The 18,572-nt window shown below is 37.1% G+C and overlaps 1 protein-coding gene across 5 annotated transcripts in view; it reads right to left on the bottom strand.

Moving 5' to 3' along the window:
• ARHGAP15 (Rho GTPase activating protein 15) overlaps positions 1-18,572 on the bottom strand; it is a 575,316-nt gene that overhangs the window by 166,047 nt on the left and 390,697 nt on the right. For all 5 annotated transcript variants that reach the window (XM_064484735.1, XM_010974707.3, XM_064484738.1 and 2 more), the window contains one exon: positions 13,497-13,574. In XM_064484735.1, the coding sequence (XP_064340805.1) occupies positions 13,497-13,574 (78 nt within the window). The remainder of the gene's footprint in view (positions 1-13,496; positions 13,575-18,572) is intronic.

Below are 18,572 nucleotides of genomic sequence, written 5' to 3'. Positions count from 1 at the left end.
TGATTGTGCACCGCTTGCTTAGAAAGACAGATCTGCTGTTCCTTCCATTGGGACCAATCAAATAATAATATACTCCAGTATATTCCAGTCCCGATGGCTGATGAGATTTTGAATTCCAGTATCTCGAGCTGAGAGAGGAGAGTGAATCCCTTACGGTTGTCAGAACATGAAAAGAATGAATTAAGTAGAGGAGAAGACAGGCACTCACTAAGGAAAATGTAGCAGGGAGTAGGGAGACCACAAAAAGACAAACAATCTGGAAAAATGTTAAAGATGAGACAGTGAAACAGCAAATAAAACTGCCATTTGAACAAATTATTCCAATGAGCTTTTTAGGATCTCATGGACTCTATGTTAAGTAGATTGCCAGACATCCTGTTTGCCCTGAGAGCCTCCAAGATGGAGACCAGACATTAGGAAGATCATGGCTGGGCTTTAAATTCACATAGTGCCTTCTAGAAACATCAGCTGAATGAGACAAATGCAACTTTTAAGAATTCATTTACACTCAAAGGGAGTTTTGATCATCTGTAAAGTGAAGCGCCTTCTTATAAAGATCTGGTGAGACAGCTTTGAAGCCAGGCACCGACTTCTCCTCTCTAGCTATGAAAGTCCTAGATGGCATCTTCTTTGAATACAAGACTGTTTCATCTGCATTGAAAAATCAACTGTTTAGTGTAACCAACCTCATTAATGATCTTAGATCTTCTAGACAACTTGTTACAGCATCTGTATCAGCACTTGCTGCCTCACCTTTAATGTTATGGAGATGGCTTCTTTTCTTAAACCTCATGAACCAACCTCTGCTGGCTTCAAACTTTTCTTTTGCCACTTCCTCACCTCTTTCAACCTTCACAGAATTAAAGAAAGTTAGGACATATCTCTGAATTAGGCTTTGGCTTAAAGGAATGTTGGTATCTGGTTTGATTTCCTATCCAGATCAGTAAAACTTTCTCCATATCAACAATAAGACTGTTCTGCATTTTTATCATTCATGTATTCACTGGAGTAGTTCTTTTATTTATTTATTTTTTTTTTCAGGAACTTTCCCTTTGCATCACAACTTGGGTAATTGTTTGGCAAAAGAGTCCTAGCTTTTGGTCTATGACTTCTGACATGCCTTCCTCACTAAGCTTAATCATTTTAGCCTTTGATTTAAAGTGAGAGGCATGTAACTCTTCCTTTTATTTGAACTCTTAAATGTCATTGTAGGGTTATTAACTGGTCTGATTTCAATATTGTTGGGTGTCAGGGGATAGAGAGAAGGAGAGAGATGAGGGAATGGCTGGTTGGCAGAGCAGTCAGAATGTGCAGAACATTTATAGGCTAAGTTCACTATCTTACATGAGTATGGTTCCTGGCACTCCAGACAACTACAGTAGTAACATCAGAGATAACTGACCACAGGTGACCATAAAAAATATAGATAATAATGGAAAAGCATGAAATATTGTAAGAATTACCAAAATGTGATTCAGAGACACAAAGTGAGCAATGCTATTGGAATAATGGCACCACAAACCTTCAATTTGTAAAAAAGGCAGTATCTGTGAAGAGCAGTAAAGTGAAGCTCAATGAAACGAGGTATGTGGTAGCATTTTCCAGTATAACTGGTTCACTATTTCACGTAATTAACTCATCTCAAGAGAACAGATAGTCTTGCTTTAAAGAAAAGAAAATTGGCCTGTAAAAGCTGAGTGACTTGGGCAAGAGGACACAGCTAGTAAGAGGTCACATGGAAACGAATCCAGTTTTTCTAACTCTTGGACCTCATTCTTCTCATGGCACCTAACTGCCTAAAAGAAATGGTTCAAAAGGCACATGAAAAATGAGACAAATTAGAATATAGCGTTTATGCCATGTAAACCAGTCACTGTTGTTATATCTTGACTGAGCTATTATAATAACCTCCTAACTCTTGTCCTCTTGTTCTTCTAATAGCAGCAAGAATATTTTTAAAATAAGTAAATAATGTCAGATCATTCCCTGATCCCCTCAACCACAGTGACTTTCCACTGAACTTAAAATGAAAGACAAACTTCTTATATTGCTTTGCAAGGTCCTCCCTGGGCTGGCTTTGCCCACCTCTCTGAGTTCTGTGCCCTGATGTCATCCAAGCCCTCATTCCCTGGGACCAGTTTCCCTCTGCCTGCTCTGCTGTCCCCCCACATCTCTGTGTGCCTCTCTCCTCCCTGTCAGGTCAGGTCTCTACTCAGATGGCTCCTCCTCAAAGAGATCTTCCCAGATCATTCAACGTGAGGACCATCCCTCTCATCCCCATCAGTCATTCTCTATCTTGGCCCCATCTTGACTCTTGACTTGTAAGCATCTTGCATATTTGATTATTATCTGTCTCTTGACAACAAAGTGAACACTCCCCCAGAGTCTGATTCCCCTAGGTTCTCTCCTCAGTACCCAGAAGAGAGCCTAGCTCATAGTCGGTTTTCAACACATATTTTTGAATGAGTAATCGCCGTTTGAAGTTGTTCTAAGGCAAATTAAAACCTTATTTTATTCCTTAAACTAATTTCTTTTCCTTTCCTGATTCTTACATACTTTTCAATTTTTAATACCTTTGGGAGGGGGCATGGCAAGGCCAGGATAGCCCCTTGCAATTTGAGCCAGAGGTGCTCTTTGGCAGACTGGCATGTGGCTGTCAGAGCCTTGGTGATAATGTCACTGAGAGGAATTACACTGTGGAAATTCACATAAGCAGGTGACAGTCCTGAATGTGCTCTTACCACCCGGGCTGGGAGTCACCCATTGTTGAGGCAGCCTTTCTTGGCTGAATGGCCCAAGCTGTTAGAGCTGGCTCTGGTCCTCCAGCCTGACAGCTGCCTTCTTTTTTCGCCAAGTCTTTCTTATGAGGTCCATGTTGGAAAGTCAGATGGTGAGCTCAGGTGGAGGTGGGACATGAAAGGTGGGGAGAAGTTTGTGCTTCATTGGACCAATTGGACATAGACTCTCAAATTCTGAAGTATTCTTTTTTCCTGTTCCTAAAAGCTAAAGTTACTTTTAGATTAGAACCTATCCATCACTGGTGCTTCAACATTATTCATTCATTTACTTATGGAATTCATTTGTATTCAACACTTATTTGAAGGCTATTATGTGCCAGGTGCAGTAAGAACTGGGGATACTTAGGTGACCAAAAAAGGCAAGATCTTGCTTGAATGGAGCTGCAGCGTAGAGGAGAAAGGCAGGTGCCGAAGCAGCACATAAAGAAGCAAGGCACTTTCAGGTAGTATGTGTTCTGAAGAAAGCAAAACAAAATATTGCGATGGAGGGTGACTGGGTAGGTAGGGTGGAGGCAAGTTTCAGACGTGTTAGTCAAGGAAGGCCTTGCTGAGACGATGATTTGAATGTTGAGAAGAGAGAGTCTTGTGGGAGTCTGAAGGAAGCACATTCCAGGTACTCAGGAACAAAAGTCAAAGCCTGGGAAGGAAATGAGCTTGATGTGTCTGAGGTAGAAAGGAAGCCAGGGCAGTTGGAAAACAATGAGATGAGAGAGAGGGACATGGTGAGATCAGAGAGGTAGGAATGGAAACGAATCTGTGGGGGCCTGCAGACCCTCGTGTTTTCTTACTAATTCACAGTGAACAGACCACCAGTCTTCTTGACTGTTGGACTGGAATAGCCATGGAAATCTAGGCTCTATGTCAATGAGAATGTCATTCGTTGTATTCACCGCTATATTTCCAGCATCCTGCATGTTTCCTGACACAGAGTAAGAACTCTTTATGTGTCTGTCAATGAACTAACGATGTAAAAGCCAAAATCTTATTTATGGAGCTCACATCTCAGTTCCATGTCAGTTCTGATGTGTCAGGACCCTCCGAGAAGACGAAAGCCGACAGGGATACCTGCCGCTCCGTCTCCAGCGGGCTCGTGAATGTGAGGGCGCACGGGACAATGGGTTTTGAAGTCGCATGACTCTAAGTCATTCAGATTTTCATGTGATCACTGTTTTAGCCCCTATTTTTGTAAACTTTGGATGCTTCTCTTCAGCGTATGCATGGGGACCTGAAAAAAACTCCTTCCTGAACCTAGACTTGTTACTTTTTCCTTCCAGAAGCAGCTTTGCAGTAATAAGAGTGCTTTTTTTTTTCCCTATAGCACACTTTTGTTACAAAATGCTTCTGAACTACATGGAATACCTTGAAAAAGAGGTTTTACATAAATATATGCAAGTCACTGAAGCTATAATTATTTTTGAAAACAAAAAGAAAAGCATACTTTCAAAATTCAAAATTCAATGCATGGAGTTTTAACAAGAGAAATATAATTAATTTCACTGATACTTACTCAATTTTGATTCTCTCTCTACTTAGTCATTTCCAACGTTTTGGAGAACCAAGACGGCAAATGAAGTTACACGACTCCTCCCAGTATCACGCCTGACTTGTCCCATTGCTAATTACACACTTTGTCGAGGGACAGTAAATCATCTCTCCTTAAGCTGGGTCTTACTGAGGCAGAGAATGGGAATAACGGATTTTTCACTCTTTATTTATGTCCCATGATTTTTTAATCCAATCTAAAATTAAGTGTTAATTTATAGGGGTCTGCGAGAAAATAAATGCAAAATATAGCTTGAGTCTTCTTTACTGAAACACTCAAGAAATGGCACCTAACACAATGTACCAGTGAAACCATTTGATAGGGAGGTGAATTGCATTAGAAGTTCATCATTTTCTAATTTTGTTGGAACAAATCTTTATTTAAACCATAAGGAATATTGGGCACTTTGCCATATTGGGGATACAAAAATGGATCAAAATTACTACTCTTCATGAAGGCACAAGCAGTTAGGGGTTATTTTTTGAAAGAACATTTTTAAATGAGGTTTTCTTTCATAAAAGAGCCCCACAGACTGGACACCAAGAAAGTATAGTATTATAATGAGAAAAAGTGGCTTTTGTTTTCTTTGATGTAAAAAGAAAAAAAAGTCTCTCTGCCCCCTCCCCATGGTAAATTGAATTCAGCAACTAGCGATAAAATAGGTTCACTCTCTGGTTCCAAAACATATTAACTTTGTGGCCTTAGAAAAGTTACTCAATCTTTCCAAATCACAAGTTTGTTGTGTGAATAATAATAATAAGGTTTATCTACCTTGCAAATTTTTATGAGGATTAGCGGTAACTCTAACTTTGCATACCTGCCATGTAGTAGATTCTCAATTAAATGCTAGCTATTATCAACAACAGTATCATTCTGTTACATTTTAAAATACTGTTTACTCTTTAGTTTTGTTAGCAAATCCCTAGGTAAAGCTTCTTTCCTTTTCATTTATTCCAGAATCTACAATATTTGAAAAGGATTGCAGTTATGAAAAATGTCAGTAATTTTAACCATATTGATAATACACATGGCACATTCGTGACATTCATTTCTTAGTTATACTCCATATCCTGACTCAGAGTTCATAAAAGTTAGTTAACATTAGTACATCAATCAATAATCGAAGAGAAAATCTCTCTTCGCTAGAAAATTGGTTGACAAAAAAGGGTTCATAGTCTATTTTTGCTTTCCTCAAACATAAACCTCACATGACTTATGGTCTGTAGGTCATGTCTCCTCTAAATAGCCAGAATAAAACTAGCTGGATACTGTGCAGGGGTTCCCAAATCTGGCTATGCACTTGACTCGCCTGGAAAGTTTTTCTTTAAAAATGCATACTTACAGCTCCAGCCTTTATACATCAGAGTTTTTATGACTGGGCTCCAAAATCTTTATTTTTGAAAAGTTCCACTACTTGATTCTCGTTGCAGACAGACTTTAAAATGATCCCTGATTTTCCCCTCCTCTAGGGAATGGTTAGGAACCATGACTTGCTTATAACCTTCAGAATGCACCAGAGGTGTTGAGATACAACCTTCACGATACCTTACAAAAGATGATAACTTCTGCTTTAGCCACTGTTCCCTCTCTCTTGCTGCTTTGTTGTGAGATGGCCTGTGGGGAGGTCTACAAGGCCTCTGGCCAACAGCCAGTAATGTTGAGGACTTAAGTCCAACTAAATCCTGTCAACAATTACCAGAGCTTGGAAGCTGACCCACCCTAGTTGAGCCTCCAAATCAGGACCCATCCCTGGCTGACACCTTCACTATGGCTTCATGGAGGATCCAGCTAATCCATGTCCAGACCTCTGACCCACAAAAACTGGGAGATAATAAATGTGTATTGCCTTAAGCAGCCAAGTTGGTGGTAATATTGTTACGCAGCAGTAGATAACCAATACAATTCTGAAATATAATCAGGATCAGAAACCAGTGCTCTGAAGCTTGGTGAGAGCAGAAGTAAGCTTGGTGTGTTTTTCCACTACTTTTTAATGACTACACATTAATTCTGATGGTGATGATGATGACTTATGATGATGATGGATTTTTATAAACATCCTTAGAGGTTTCCTTGAAGATTGGCAGTTATACAACACTGACTGATTTAATTTCTGGACTCAATGGAAAAGCCACAACTAAATTAGGATCTAAAATTTCAGTAGACTTTCCTTCCCTTGTCCAATGAACATGAGACTATTCTTTTGGGATCTGGAATCTCCCAAAAGTCTGTGGAAAAGAAAAGCAAAGTTTCTCTTTTGTGTTCATGAACCCATAATTCCTACAAATTTGGCTAGGAATGAGACAAATCATTGGAAGCTTTCCTATCTTTGGTTGTTCTTACTAGAAAAAACAATCTTATTATCATCAGAGAAAACTCAATCATGTGGAAGCCAAAAAACATATTTGATTATAAATATTTAGTATCATGTTTTTATTAAGACAACTAAGTAATGTTGATCTGATTTATGTAACCACTTGTCATCTTTGTTAATTCTGATTATTACTTGGCTGATTCAGAATTTTTAAAGTCCTCACATTTTCATTATTGTTCTCCTTTTGAAAATGAAGAGTCTGTGATTCAAAGGGGTTAAAATAGTTTCTATTAGACTAACAAATAGCTCTGAATCAAGATAAGGAGGTAGCTCCTTCGAGGCTTATCCAGCGCTCTCTCCCCACTAGCTCGTTTCCGTCTTTAATTGTTTTACAACAGAGTTAAGCCAGCTTCTTATTGCTTGGTATGTAACAAATTATAAAATAGAGTTCACAATAAGTGGATGATATGATTTTGCTTTAAAATAAGTAGTCAGAATGTGTGTACTTTAGAGACTAGAAGTATTCAGAAAGTTGTTATTAGAATATTATATGAAACTAAAAACTATTCAAACATGTATGCACGTGAAGAACTTATTGTTTTGACCTCTGTGTTTAGCATTATTTACTAAAGACAAATACATTTTCTTAAGCAGCTAGAAAGTGATACAAGTTTTGGCATCAGTAGTCTTTGAGCTCCTTGGCTCACTGTAGCTGAAAAATGAGGTCTAAAAAAGTTTCCAAAGCCCTGACCAATGTTAGAGTCTGGCCCTTTTATGATCAAGTGATCTTTTCAGCTTTAATGGGAAAAATGAATCATTGTTAAAAGATAATCTCGTCACACGGCAGCCAGAAAGGTGCAATATCAGTGATTTGACTTACCAAAAAACCGCTCTGTGAAATGGGATAAAGCACATAACACAGTTTGTTTTGTTGTTGCTGTGGTTGGCGGTGAGAGGGAAGCAGGCTTAAGGAAATACCTCGTTTTAAAAATAATAAGAGGGCAATATAAACTCACTTAATAGAAAAATGAGTGGACTTGATACAAGGGCTATTTTATGAGAACAGAACTAGAAGTTTAGAAATCCTTTTCCAGATCTTTTTCTGTTTCATCCAATTGCTTATTTCATGATGAAACTGCCAATTGTTCACATTCTTTCTCTCTTTCTCCTTCTTTTATTCAATTTTTGATGCTGCAAGTAATATGAAAAGCACAGGGATAACTACTAAAGGTAATGCTTTGCTTTCTTTGCTTTGTGGTACAAATCTATATAAAAGTAGTTTAGATATAGTTGGAACATAAAATTGTTTCTCTAATAGTTTATTTTCAATGGAGCTTATTCTTAGCATGTTCAAAATAAGCAAATCCATCTCTTTAAGCCAATATTTAATTTGGATTATTATGCCAATAAGATCTGGGTGAATAAAGATATGCAAAGTACAAGACTGTAAATTAATGAGAAAAAAATCCTCTTCCATTTAAAAATAACACACACACAATCATATGCACACACACACGTACACACACCCACATACCCAATTAAGATTCCTGGCCATGTAGATTTATGGCATTTATATATTTTGTTCCTCCGGGTGTGAAAAAGTGAAGGAGGGTGTCCCTGAGAATGTTCCTTTAAATTATTTTTCTATATATGGAAAACATGTCTAAAATCCTGGTAAGAAGTAACTTCCTCCAGTTCAGAGAAATGCTTAGAGGGAACGTTTGTTATTGTGTACTAAGAAACACCAGTTCGGAAAATTCCCATTCAGTTCTCCCCTCAGTGCTTCATGGCCCTCCCATGGGCTCCTGGGCATGAGAAGCTTCACAGTTAATAGTTTCCAAAAAGGATATCAATTTCCCTTGTCCCCTTTTTTAAAAGGTGAAAAAGAACAGCTAACTAATACCAAAGAGAGTCTGAACCAAATTTGGAGTTTGGGCAATAAGCTAGATGGGCTGCCCAGACCACAGTTTTGATGTCAGAAGGAGGGGGGTGTTCAGACTGGTTCAACTCTTAAGGCCCACTGTCAAAAGTGCTCAAGACAGTTACGCAGCTTCCTCAATGCTAAAGTCTGCCCTTTGTAAAAGTACCCCCACGCAAGAAAACCGTCAGGTCACAGATCATTCCAGAGAATCAACACAGTGTCACAGGCTGATGACAAGTTGACATCTAAAGTTATAGATCAGTTTTCTTTGGGGGACGCCCTCACAGAATGGAAGATTGGCATCAGCAAAATGTCACTGAAGGCTGTCACCAAATACAACAAACAAGGCAGAGCACTGCTCACTAATGCATCAACAGCCCAGTAAGGCTAGAATTCTTGATGCCTTTCCTGCAGGTTGCAACAGAATATTGTGCTGAAGTAGCTCCTTGGTCCGAACATAGATACATAAAGCCCTATGGAGAATGGCAGTGCTGGCTTCTTCCTAACTAAGGTGTTGGGTGTTTTCCCAGGCATTTTTCTTTCCTGAAAAGTTATAGCCAAACTCCTGTGACAGTACTTGTCACTCACATAAACCAGAAAACAGAAAGTCACGAATGAGCTCATAAAACAGGAAAAGCCTTCTCTCCACTTTTGTAAGGCAGGAATCAACAATTAACGCATGGGAAATGCCGCGTCATGGCAGCGGTCTGCAGCAGAGGCTCTGAGACAGAGACCTGGGATCCAGTCCTAGCTCCCTCACTTACTGCTTTATAACCTTGGGACATTATTTAACTTTTCTCAGCCTCGGGTTCCTCAGCTTTAAAATGGGAACAATAATAGCACACATTCTATGGACTGATAGAAACGACTAAGTTAAATGATATAAGTTAGGCACTTAATACAGTGCCTGGCACATAATAAATTATGAAAATATGTTAGCTGCTTTTATAATAATAATTACTATTATCATCAACATTACTAGTTGTAATTAGGAAATGCTTTTCAAAAGTGATCACTTTGAATTTAACTTGTATGCCATCTGATCTGGAAGTATAATAAGGGTATCCAATTTCTACTGATTTAGTGAGTCAAACAGAAAACCAAAACAAATTGAATCATTCAACTGGTGTATTTAGAATTGCTGATGATTATAGCATTCAAGAAAGTTAGTGAAATACATAAATTGCAATTAAACTGTTCTTGAAAATCCCCAAAATCAGTTTTCATTTGTCTAGTCTAATAGTGGGTAGGGCTTGTTCATTTTTAAAATGTACATTCAGAACCTTCTAAAAAGGAAACATTGTGAAATGTGAATATGGAGGAGATAAAAGGTGTTACTACAAAGAGGGTATGCCCAAATCATCTCTGCTTCATCTTCGAATACAAAAAAAAAAAAAAAAAAAAGAATATATTGCATTCACATACCTCTATGTTTTTCATGGAATTACCACTCTACTGCTACTTTATTTCATTGCGTGTACACACACACACACACACACACACACAGAGGGGAGGCCACAGTGTGCACATTCAGCCTCTGCATCCAGCACTAACTCTCTTCTACGGCAGCTCTGCTCCACATGTGGAAGCAGGGGAAGGTATGGTGTTAGTACCAAGGTATGAGTTCACTCCTGAAATTTCATTCACAGGATAATCTGATTAGTAAAATTTGAGAGAGGCTGCTATATGCATATCTTTTATCATCTAATGCAAAAAACTCCACAACATAGCTTGGCCAAAATCACCAGTATCAAAGGTCCTAATATAGCATAATTTGCTTTGAATGTGTTGCATTCTGACAGTGCTATAAACCAGGGAGACAGTTTACTGACAATTCTGTGCTACCAGATACCAACCCAGGCCTCTGTCCAGCTTTACATTGTCAACTCTTACGGAAACATGAGCAGTTACACAGTCCCAGAGGATGCTGAAGTTTGGATTGCAAAAGATGAGATGGACAAATTTCATATTTTCATTGCAGATTTCTTTTTTGCCTTTTCAAACTGCTGAGCATAATTTTTTTAAAGGCAGGAAATGCAACTAGTATTTGTTTCTAGCATGGCTTCTGTTTTGAGATTTCTTCTTTGTAGAAGAAATGTGTTGCCCAGCTGTCTAGAATCCAAATCAGGATATGGTTTCAGTATGAAATATATTGCAAGAATGATTTTAGCTGGTTATAGACAGGAATAGTCATAAAGAGTTGGGGCTATTCTATCTTTTAACCACAGAGAGGGTACTCTGGTTCAGTCCAGTGGGGGCCAATGTAAAGTCATGAGGTAAAGTCTAGTTCTGTTTTTTTTTGTCCAGAAAGGAGAGTAACTGTGAAAGAGTTTCATATTAGTGAGCTAACAGAGTAAACAGATTATCGGTTATAGAGATTCTTAGAAATACGAATCATGTGGCCATGGCATAAAGTACTGCAGTTAACACGTAAAAGGATAGTTCAGCCCAAAGTGAACTGCTGGAGGGGTTAGTGATTCTCAGTATCGATACTTCTCCCCTTTGCAACACACACGCACGCACACACACACACACACATACGCACACAGACAGATACACACCACTCAACAAATATTAATTAAGAGCTCCCTGTATGGAAGTTCTAGGGCTACAACTGGTTAGTGAGGGGAGATGCAAGGATGATTTAAGTTCTACCTTTTTAGGTGTATGAAGATTTGTGGAGGAAACAGATATTTCCACTAATGTCCTCTTTTTTTATTCCAAGACTTTCACATTTTAATGTTTCTGAAATATAATCAGAGTAGATTTGACAAAATTCTCTCTAAAAGATGGCTTTAAATCTCAGGGTCTTATAATAGCTGGACTTTTAGAAGTTAGATATGCTTGTACTAATAGCGTACTTAACTACCCAGCACAATGGGCACACAGAGGAAGAATCTGACTGAAGGAACGTTGCAGGCTTCCTGTAGAAAATTACTTATAATCCGGGCCTTTAGTATAAGGACAAATCTGACCAGGCAGGAAACTTGTGTATGTGGCATGGGAAGGAAAAGATAGGAGGGTATTGAAAATAGATGGATGAGAGTATGCAAAGGCATTAAGAAATACAACAGAATGCAAATATGGAAGAGCAGTTAGGAATGCATTCTGAAATAAATTCAGAGGACCTGCAACTGGCTAGAATTTAGTTGGAAAGCCAGATTATGAAGACTTTGTGTCAATTCTCCTGAAGGCAAGAAGACATCACTGACTGTTTTTAAATGAAAGGGAATCTTACATGTATTAAACGACTAACATGAATCTGTTGTATTACTGAGGGATTACCACATACTATCTCATTTTATTCTCACAAATGTTTCCAAGATATTTCCTTCCAGTTTTTACCGATAAGAAACCGAGTATAGGGAGGTATATAAACCAAGAATATAAAATGCCAAGGGCCCAAGAAAGGAGTGCCTGGATTTTACGCCACATATCTAATTCTAAACCTATAAGCTATCTATAACACCATCTAAAGATGTTTTAGCCTTCCTTTTTTTTAATTCAATATTTCCTATTTTTTTAAAAATTTTTTTTTAATGCCTTTCTAAAGGAAGTTTTAGGTTTACAGAAAAACTGAACAGAAAGTACATAGTTCCCAGATACTCGCCTTAACCCTGTCCATCCCCCTACAATTTCCCGTTAGTAGCAGCTTGCATTAGTGTGGTACGTTTATTACAATTGGTGAGCCAATATTTGTGCATTATTGTTAACTAAAGTCCATAGTTTATATTACAATTCACTCTTAGTGTTGTATATTATGTAGATTTTGACAAATGTATGATATGTGTCCACTATTACAATATCAAACAGAGTAGTTTCATGGCCCTAAAAATCCCCTGTGCTCACTTATTCATCCTTCTCTCCCCTCTGATCTTTTACTGTCTCCATAGTTTTACCTTCTCCAGAATGCTCTGTAGTTGAGACAATCCAGTATGTAGCCCTTTCAGAGTGGCTTCTTTCACTTAGCAATATGCATTTAAGTTTCCTCCAAGTCTTTTTTTGATATGATAGCTCATTTCTTTTTATCACTGAATAATATTCCATTATATGGATGTATCATGGTTCGTTTTTCCATTCACCAATTGAAGGACATCTTGGTTGCTTTCAAATTTTACCAATTATGAATAAAGCTGCTGGAAATATCTGTGTGCCATTTTTTTGTAGAGACATAAGTTTTGAACTCACTTGGATAAATGCCAAGGAGCATAATTGCTGGATAATATGGTGAGAATGTTTATTTTCGTAAGAAACTGCCAGGCTATTTTCCGAATTAGCTGTACTATTTTCCATTTCTACCAGCATGAATGAGAGTTCCTGTTGCTCCCCATCTTTGCCAGCATTTGGTGGTGTCAGTGTTTTAAATTTTAGCATTAAAATGCTGGTATTTAGTGTTTAAAATTTTTAGAAATTTTAAATTTTCCAATAGGCTTATAGTAGTATTTCATTGTTATTTTAGTTTGTAATTCTTTGATGATATGTGTATTTCCTAATTTTTAATTCTTTTATTTACCTGTTATATGGTTTTCTAACATCTGTGATTTTGATTACTACATTTTCCACCATTCATTTATCAACATTTATGAAGTGTGTATTAATATGCCAGGTACATTTTTCAAAGTTAGGTTATGCTTTTCTTTTACTCTTTTATTATTATCTTCTTCACTTTAATTTGCCACATTTCCCACTTGTTGTTTATTTCACACAAACTAATAGTTGGTCCCTCTCTTTGATTCTATTCATCTCCAAGTAAACTGTCTATCTTTCACTTCTCCAGAGATAATTGTTTAATTTCTTCAACTTTCTCTTTCTCCCTTCAAAGCTTTTATCATTATTTATTCATAATACATACAGCAGAGAGTTTGAAATATTATTAGAGATGAAACTGCTTGCAAAAAGTTCTGAAGTGAAGAAATCGCTTACCTTGGTTGACAATAAATCTTAACTTCTGTATTGTTGCCAGATTGCCACTGACTCGATATATTCCATCAACATCTAGACCTGAAAACAAACGGGCATGTTTTATATTCACTCATACAAGAATTGAGATGGTAGAAGAAAAACAAACTAATAATTATGGGAAAGAAGGAAGCAGTAAATAACCACCATCTTTTCCTCACAAAGAAAACAAATTTCTATGTCCTAAACCAGGCAATCATCAATATTTTAATCCAAATAAACTAATCATGAAGTTCAGTGACAGCTAATCATTAACAGATCTGAGTGTAGTTGAACCATAAAAGAGCAGTAGGTAGCACAGGATTTCACAGTATAGTTAAGACTTATTCCCAAGGAAAAGACAAGAATGAAGCTGGGGTGGGGTGGGGGGTGACCTTCATGTATATGCGAATCATTGACCCTTTTTGGAACGTCAAAGTAACGCAAGGTACTTGTGAAGTCTCCCTTCCTTCCTTCCCTTCGTCTCTCTCGTTTACTCCCTTCCTCTCTCTTCTCTTCTACCCTCTCCATCCCCCTCCCCTTTACTCTTATTCTGCTCCATTCTATCTTATTCTATTCCTAGGGATTCCATTCCATTTCCATTGTTTCATTCTCATTTTCCTGTAATCAAGAAACTGTAGCATAACATGTATTGTTCTGATTATATGACTACAGAAAGAAAATTCTACTTCAGATGAAGAACTAGTTTGATAATCCGTAGTGTACTGCAGGTAATGGGGTGCTCCATTATGGAGGACAAAATAGAAAGAAACCCTTGACAAACGGTGACATTAGTTTCAGATTATTTTAAAATTAGTCATCTGTAATTCAAAATAACTTATCCTGGTAGTGGGTTTGGATAATCAACCACTTGTTTTCCATATTTTTATTTATAGCATGTGGTTATTGCCATGACCCAGTTATCAAAAAGATGAAGAAACAGGAAAGTGAAAAGAGAAACACTTCAAACACTATTATTGTCAATAAGAAATGTTGATAACATAATTTTAGTGTTGGGATTGCATATTCCTCGATGTGTCTAGGCCCTCAGAGAGGCCTAGTACCAGCTAATGTAGAGGTCAGTATCTCAGTAGTTTCTCTAGGGAGGTGGTGTAGCACCACCGTTAAACATTGAAATTCACAATAGTAAGTATTAAGTCAATTGGTAGAAATTATTGTCATTGCATAACAGGATAAAGTCCTTGTAAACCCTTCACTGACATGAAATAAGCTCCTTTACCATCTCTGTTTTTACATACTTTACAGTAGGAACATTTCTGCTGTTGCACAAAATATATTATCAGTAGGTTAGGGTAGAGTAACATAATGCATAATACTAGTATTAGTGGCATACTTGAAAGACATCATTCAGTAATTTTTAAGACATTATTTTTTTAGAGCAGTTTGAAGTTCACATCAAAACTGAAGGAAAGGTACAGAGATTTCCCATATACCTGTTACTCCTATACATGCATAGCCTCCCCCCCATGGTCAACATCCCCCACCAGAGTGGTACATTTGTTAAAAGTGATGAAACTACACTGACAGACACATCCACAGTGCATCATATACATTAGGGTTCTGTTTTGCTGTTGTATATTCTGTGGGTTTGGACAAATATAATGACATGTATCCATCATTATAGTATCATATATGGTATTTTCACTGCCTTAAAAATCCTCTATGCCCCATCTATCCATCCTCACTATGGTGTTTACTCTTCCACATAATAAGTTGTATATAACGTCAATAAAATGGAATCGCCATTAACAAACGTATTAATTGGTGTGAGTTTTGTAGTTCTAGAATAACCTCTGTCCCTTCCTGAGAGCTATGAATCTATGAACTTGTGACAAATTGAGGTGAGGTTGGACACCTACTACTATGTGGTGACATAATTATAAATTTATAAATTTATACATTTATAAAAATCAAACGCATTCTTTTTTCCTGATGCACAAATTAACTCCATTAATCAAAGGCACTCCAGTTTGTTTTTAAGTACAATATGCATTTGACAACTTAAATATGACAGTCATCTTAATTAAAACTTTCCTAACATTTGGTTTTTAGTTTCAGTATTGGACCATGTTGGTTTTCAATTTATGCACATGTGCTCAGAACTTTATAATTTATCAACAATTTTCTTTTTTGCTTTGTCATTAGATAGTGTTTGGTACTTAGCTTTAACTATATAATTTTAAATAGGGTTATTGATTTTTAAAATATTAAAATCTACTCATTCAAGTAAGTGTGTCCCTTTCAAGGTTTTCCCTCTTGGGGGTATGTGTAATTTTTCTGAATGTGTCACCATTAGGGAGAATATTTTGAAATTCTTTTCTAAAATGATCATCAGTGGCTCCATATTGTCTATAGAAAAATGTTTATTGATGACAAATTTGGGGTCTTTGGTGATAGTTTTTGCTTTAGAAATAGTCAAAGGTCATTCAGAACCATGAATATTGAATAATGTCATCTTGTTTGCCATCACAAAGTTCCACCAAATGAAAGTGGTCTTGATTTTTTTCCGTGAGTTTTCAGTTGCTCTGAAGGGATTTGAGAAAAAGAATATCTTGGAAAACAGAAACATTGATGGAACACACAGGTCTACATTCCCCAAATGAGAAATCTTAATATATGTTTTTTAAAAAAAATCAATCAAATTAGCCCTGTTTAAAACAATGATTAAAGATGAAGTGTCAATTAACAACTACTATAATAAAAAGTGAGAAGACTTACCATGTATTTTTTAAATTAATTTTTGTTTTGCTAATTAGTTGGATCTTTATCAAAGGTCAACAGTAAACAAAATTATTTGAATTCCAACAACACTGCATTGCAATAAAGGACCTTACTTAAGCCTCATTTGAATAAGCATACCTCGTTCGATGTATAAAATCAAGTGCATTTCTATTTTGAAGCAGAATTCTTTCTTTTCTAGTATTACTTTTTATGTTATTGAAATGCATATGTTGCCTAGAGTTGTAAGCTGAATTTCCATTACTGAAATTCCCCAGTATCTAAAGACTTTTTTCTCTTCTAGAAATTTAAAGTTACAACATAGGAAGTACCACTTTGATCTTTTATAAATTTCAGTAGAATTTTTTTTAAGTTCAGTAATCAAAAACATTTGAAAGAGCAGTATGGGTTGGATATATTACGTATGAGAAATTGGAAAGCACTATACTGTTCAAACAAAGCAGCCTCATCCTAAATTAATAACCCAATTTTCTTTTGGAATAAAAGGAGGGGAGGCTGGGGATGGAGACAGGGAGGGTAACTCAGACCAGCGCGACCACTGTGGTTGTAGAACTAAGTCACGGTAGAGAAATTGCTTTGTGGCTTAAGATGGAAACCAGAAAGTAAGAAGGAGTAAAGCAAAATGCATTAGATGCAATTTGAATCTAACTTGACACAACTTCCAAGCCCTTTAGATTCAGAGATATCAGCACCATATATCTTGCAAAAGATAACAATTTCTGACGTTAGTGGCTCCTGCTTTGAATGGCTCATGGTCCCCTGCTCTCATACTTTTTAAATTACATAAGTAGAGTGAAAATGACAAAGTACATATCAAAAAGGAGGGTATTACATTTTGCAAAATAATCTGGAACATATCAATGAATTTCAGCAGTTATAAATTTTATAGGTACAGTCTTGAAGTTAATTAGCTTTCCCCTGAATGGCTCACAGAATGGCAAACCCTAAGTCCTGGGAACTGAACCTGAATCATAGTGATTCACGTGCATCCTCTTTTTGCTCCCAGAACTTTGAAAGTTATGCCAAACCAAACCAATGTAAATTGGTGGATTTGGACATCCTTTTCATGGCCACATTATCCTTGCTGGATTGGAAACTACTTATTTTGGAAATATAATTAGACCTCTTATGATTTTTAAATGAGCAATGTCTTCAAGGTACCTATGTTGTGCTTTGGTGAAGTTTGGAGAAAATCACTTTGGGAGGTACTTCTTTCAAGAAAATACCATGACTGTAAACGCTGACAGGAATTTTGCCTTTTATGCTAAAAATACTTTGGGAACACAACGAAACTAAAACATTTTACATTAATTTTGATCAGGACAGCATTAATGTGAGGTTAATGAAAAATTCTCTGAAGAAACAGACGTTCACTGAAATGTTGTTTATTTGCTCCTCATCAGCTGACCTTCTTGAGTTTCAAAATAGTGTTTACTGTTGACAGAAATCACCGGGTATTGCTGTAGGGGATTTTCAAAAGTCTTCCCTCCTATTTTTTTCCTGAAGAAGCTTAGACTAGGATAGACACACAATTAGGAGTTATTAGACCAAATGGTGGTCTAAACCCAGTGGAAAGAATGCAGCTGTTATGAGTAATTCCCACCATAAATCTTAAGACACTTTCCAAAAAGAAGTCTAAGAGACCAGCACTATTTCCAGAGTTGACTGGCTTATCTGCCAAAATATAGGCATTTTTTAACAATGCAGATGAGCCTGTTAAAAAATAGTTGCAAACTGTGAACTAGGTAACATTCTTGGTAGCTCGAATGATGGACAACCCAGGAAGATGTAGAGTTTGAGCCTGGCTGAGAGGTGTGCCCAAAAAGTCTGCTTGTTTTTCTTCACTGTAACAAAATGCATCTGAACCTCTGGAGTCTGAAATGTGGGCTGGGAATTTTTTGCACAGTCTCTCTCCTGAGATTTATGGTGCTTCCTAATTCCTAGGAGGCCAGAGCTACCACAAGAAGAGTCATTCTCGCAATACTTTGGTTTTTTGGCTTCTCCCTCTGGCAAGAACAGTTGTGCGCAGGAACACCCAGACTGCTCCCAAAAAGTGCTGTTCATTTCTTTCTCCATCTTTCTGAAGGTCCAGCTTGATTTCAGAGCTGAACATGAGGAGAGGTTCTGTATCATTCTGAGGGCACACATTTTCTCCACCATTACATGAGAGTGTTTACAGCTTTATATTTCTACTTTACCCAATTTCAGTAACTGAGAATATAACTGTAAACTCTTTCTAAATTTAATTTCTACATTGGCTCAATGGCTGGCATTTATCCAGTATCTCTTGTTGGCTTTATT

Source organism: Camelus dromedarius, chromosome 4 (genome assembly GCF_036321535.1).
Source record: "Camelus dromedarius isolate mCamDro1 chromosome 4, mCamDro1.pat, whole genome shotgun sequence".
Lineage (NCBI taxonomy): Eukaryota > Metazoa > Chordata > Mammalia > Artiodactyla > Camelidae > Camelus > Camelus dromedarius.
Note: the sequence above shows the minus strand (reverse complement) of the source record. Positions and strands in the feature narration are given on the sequence as shown.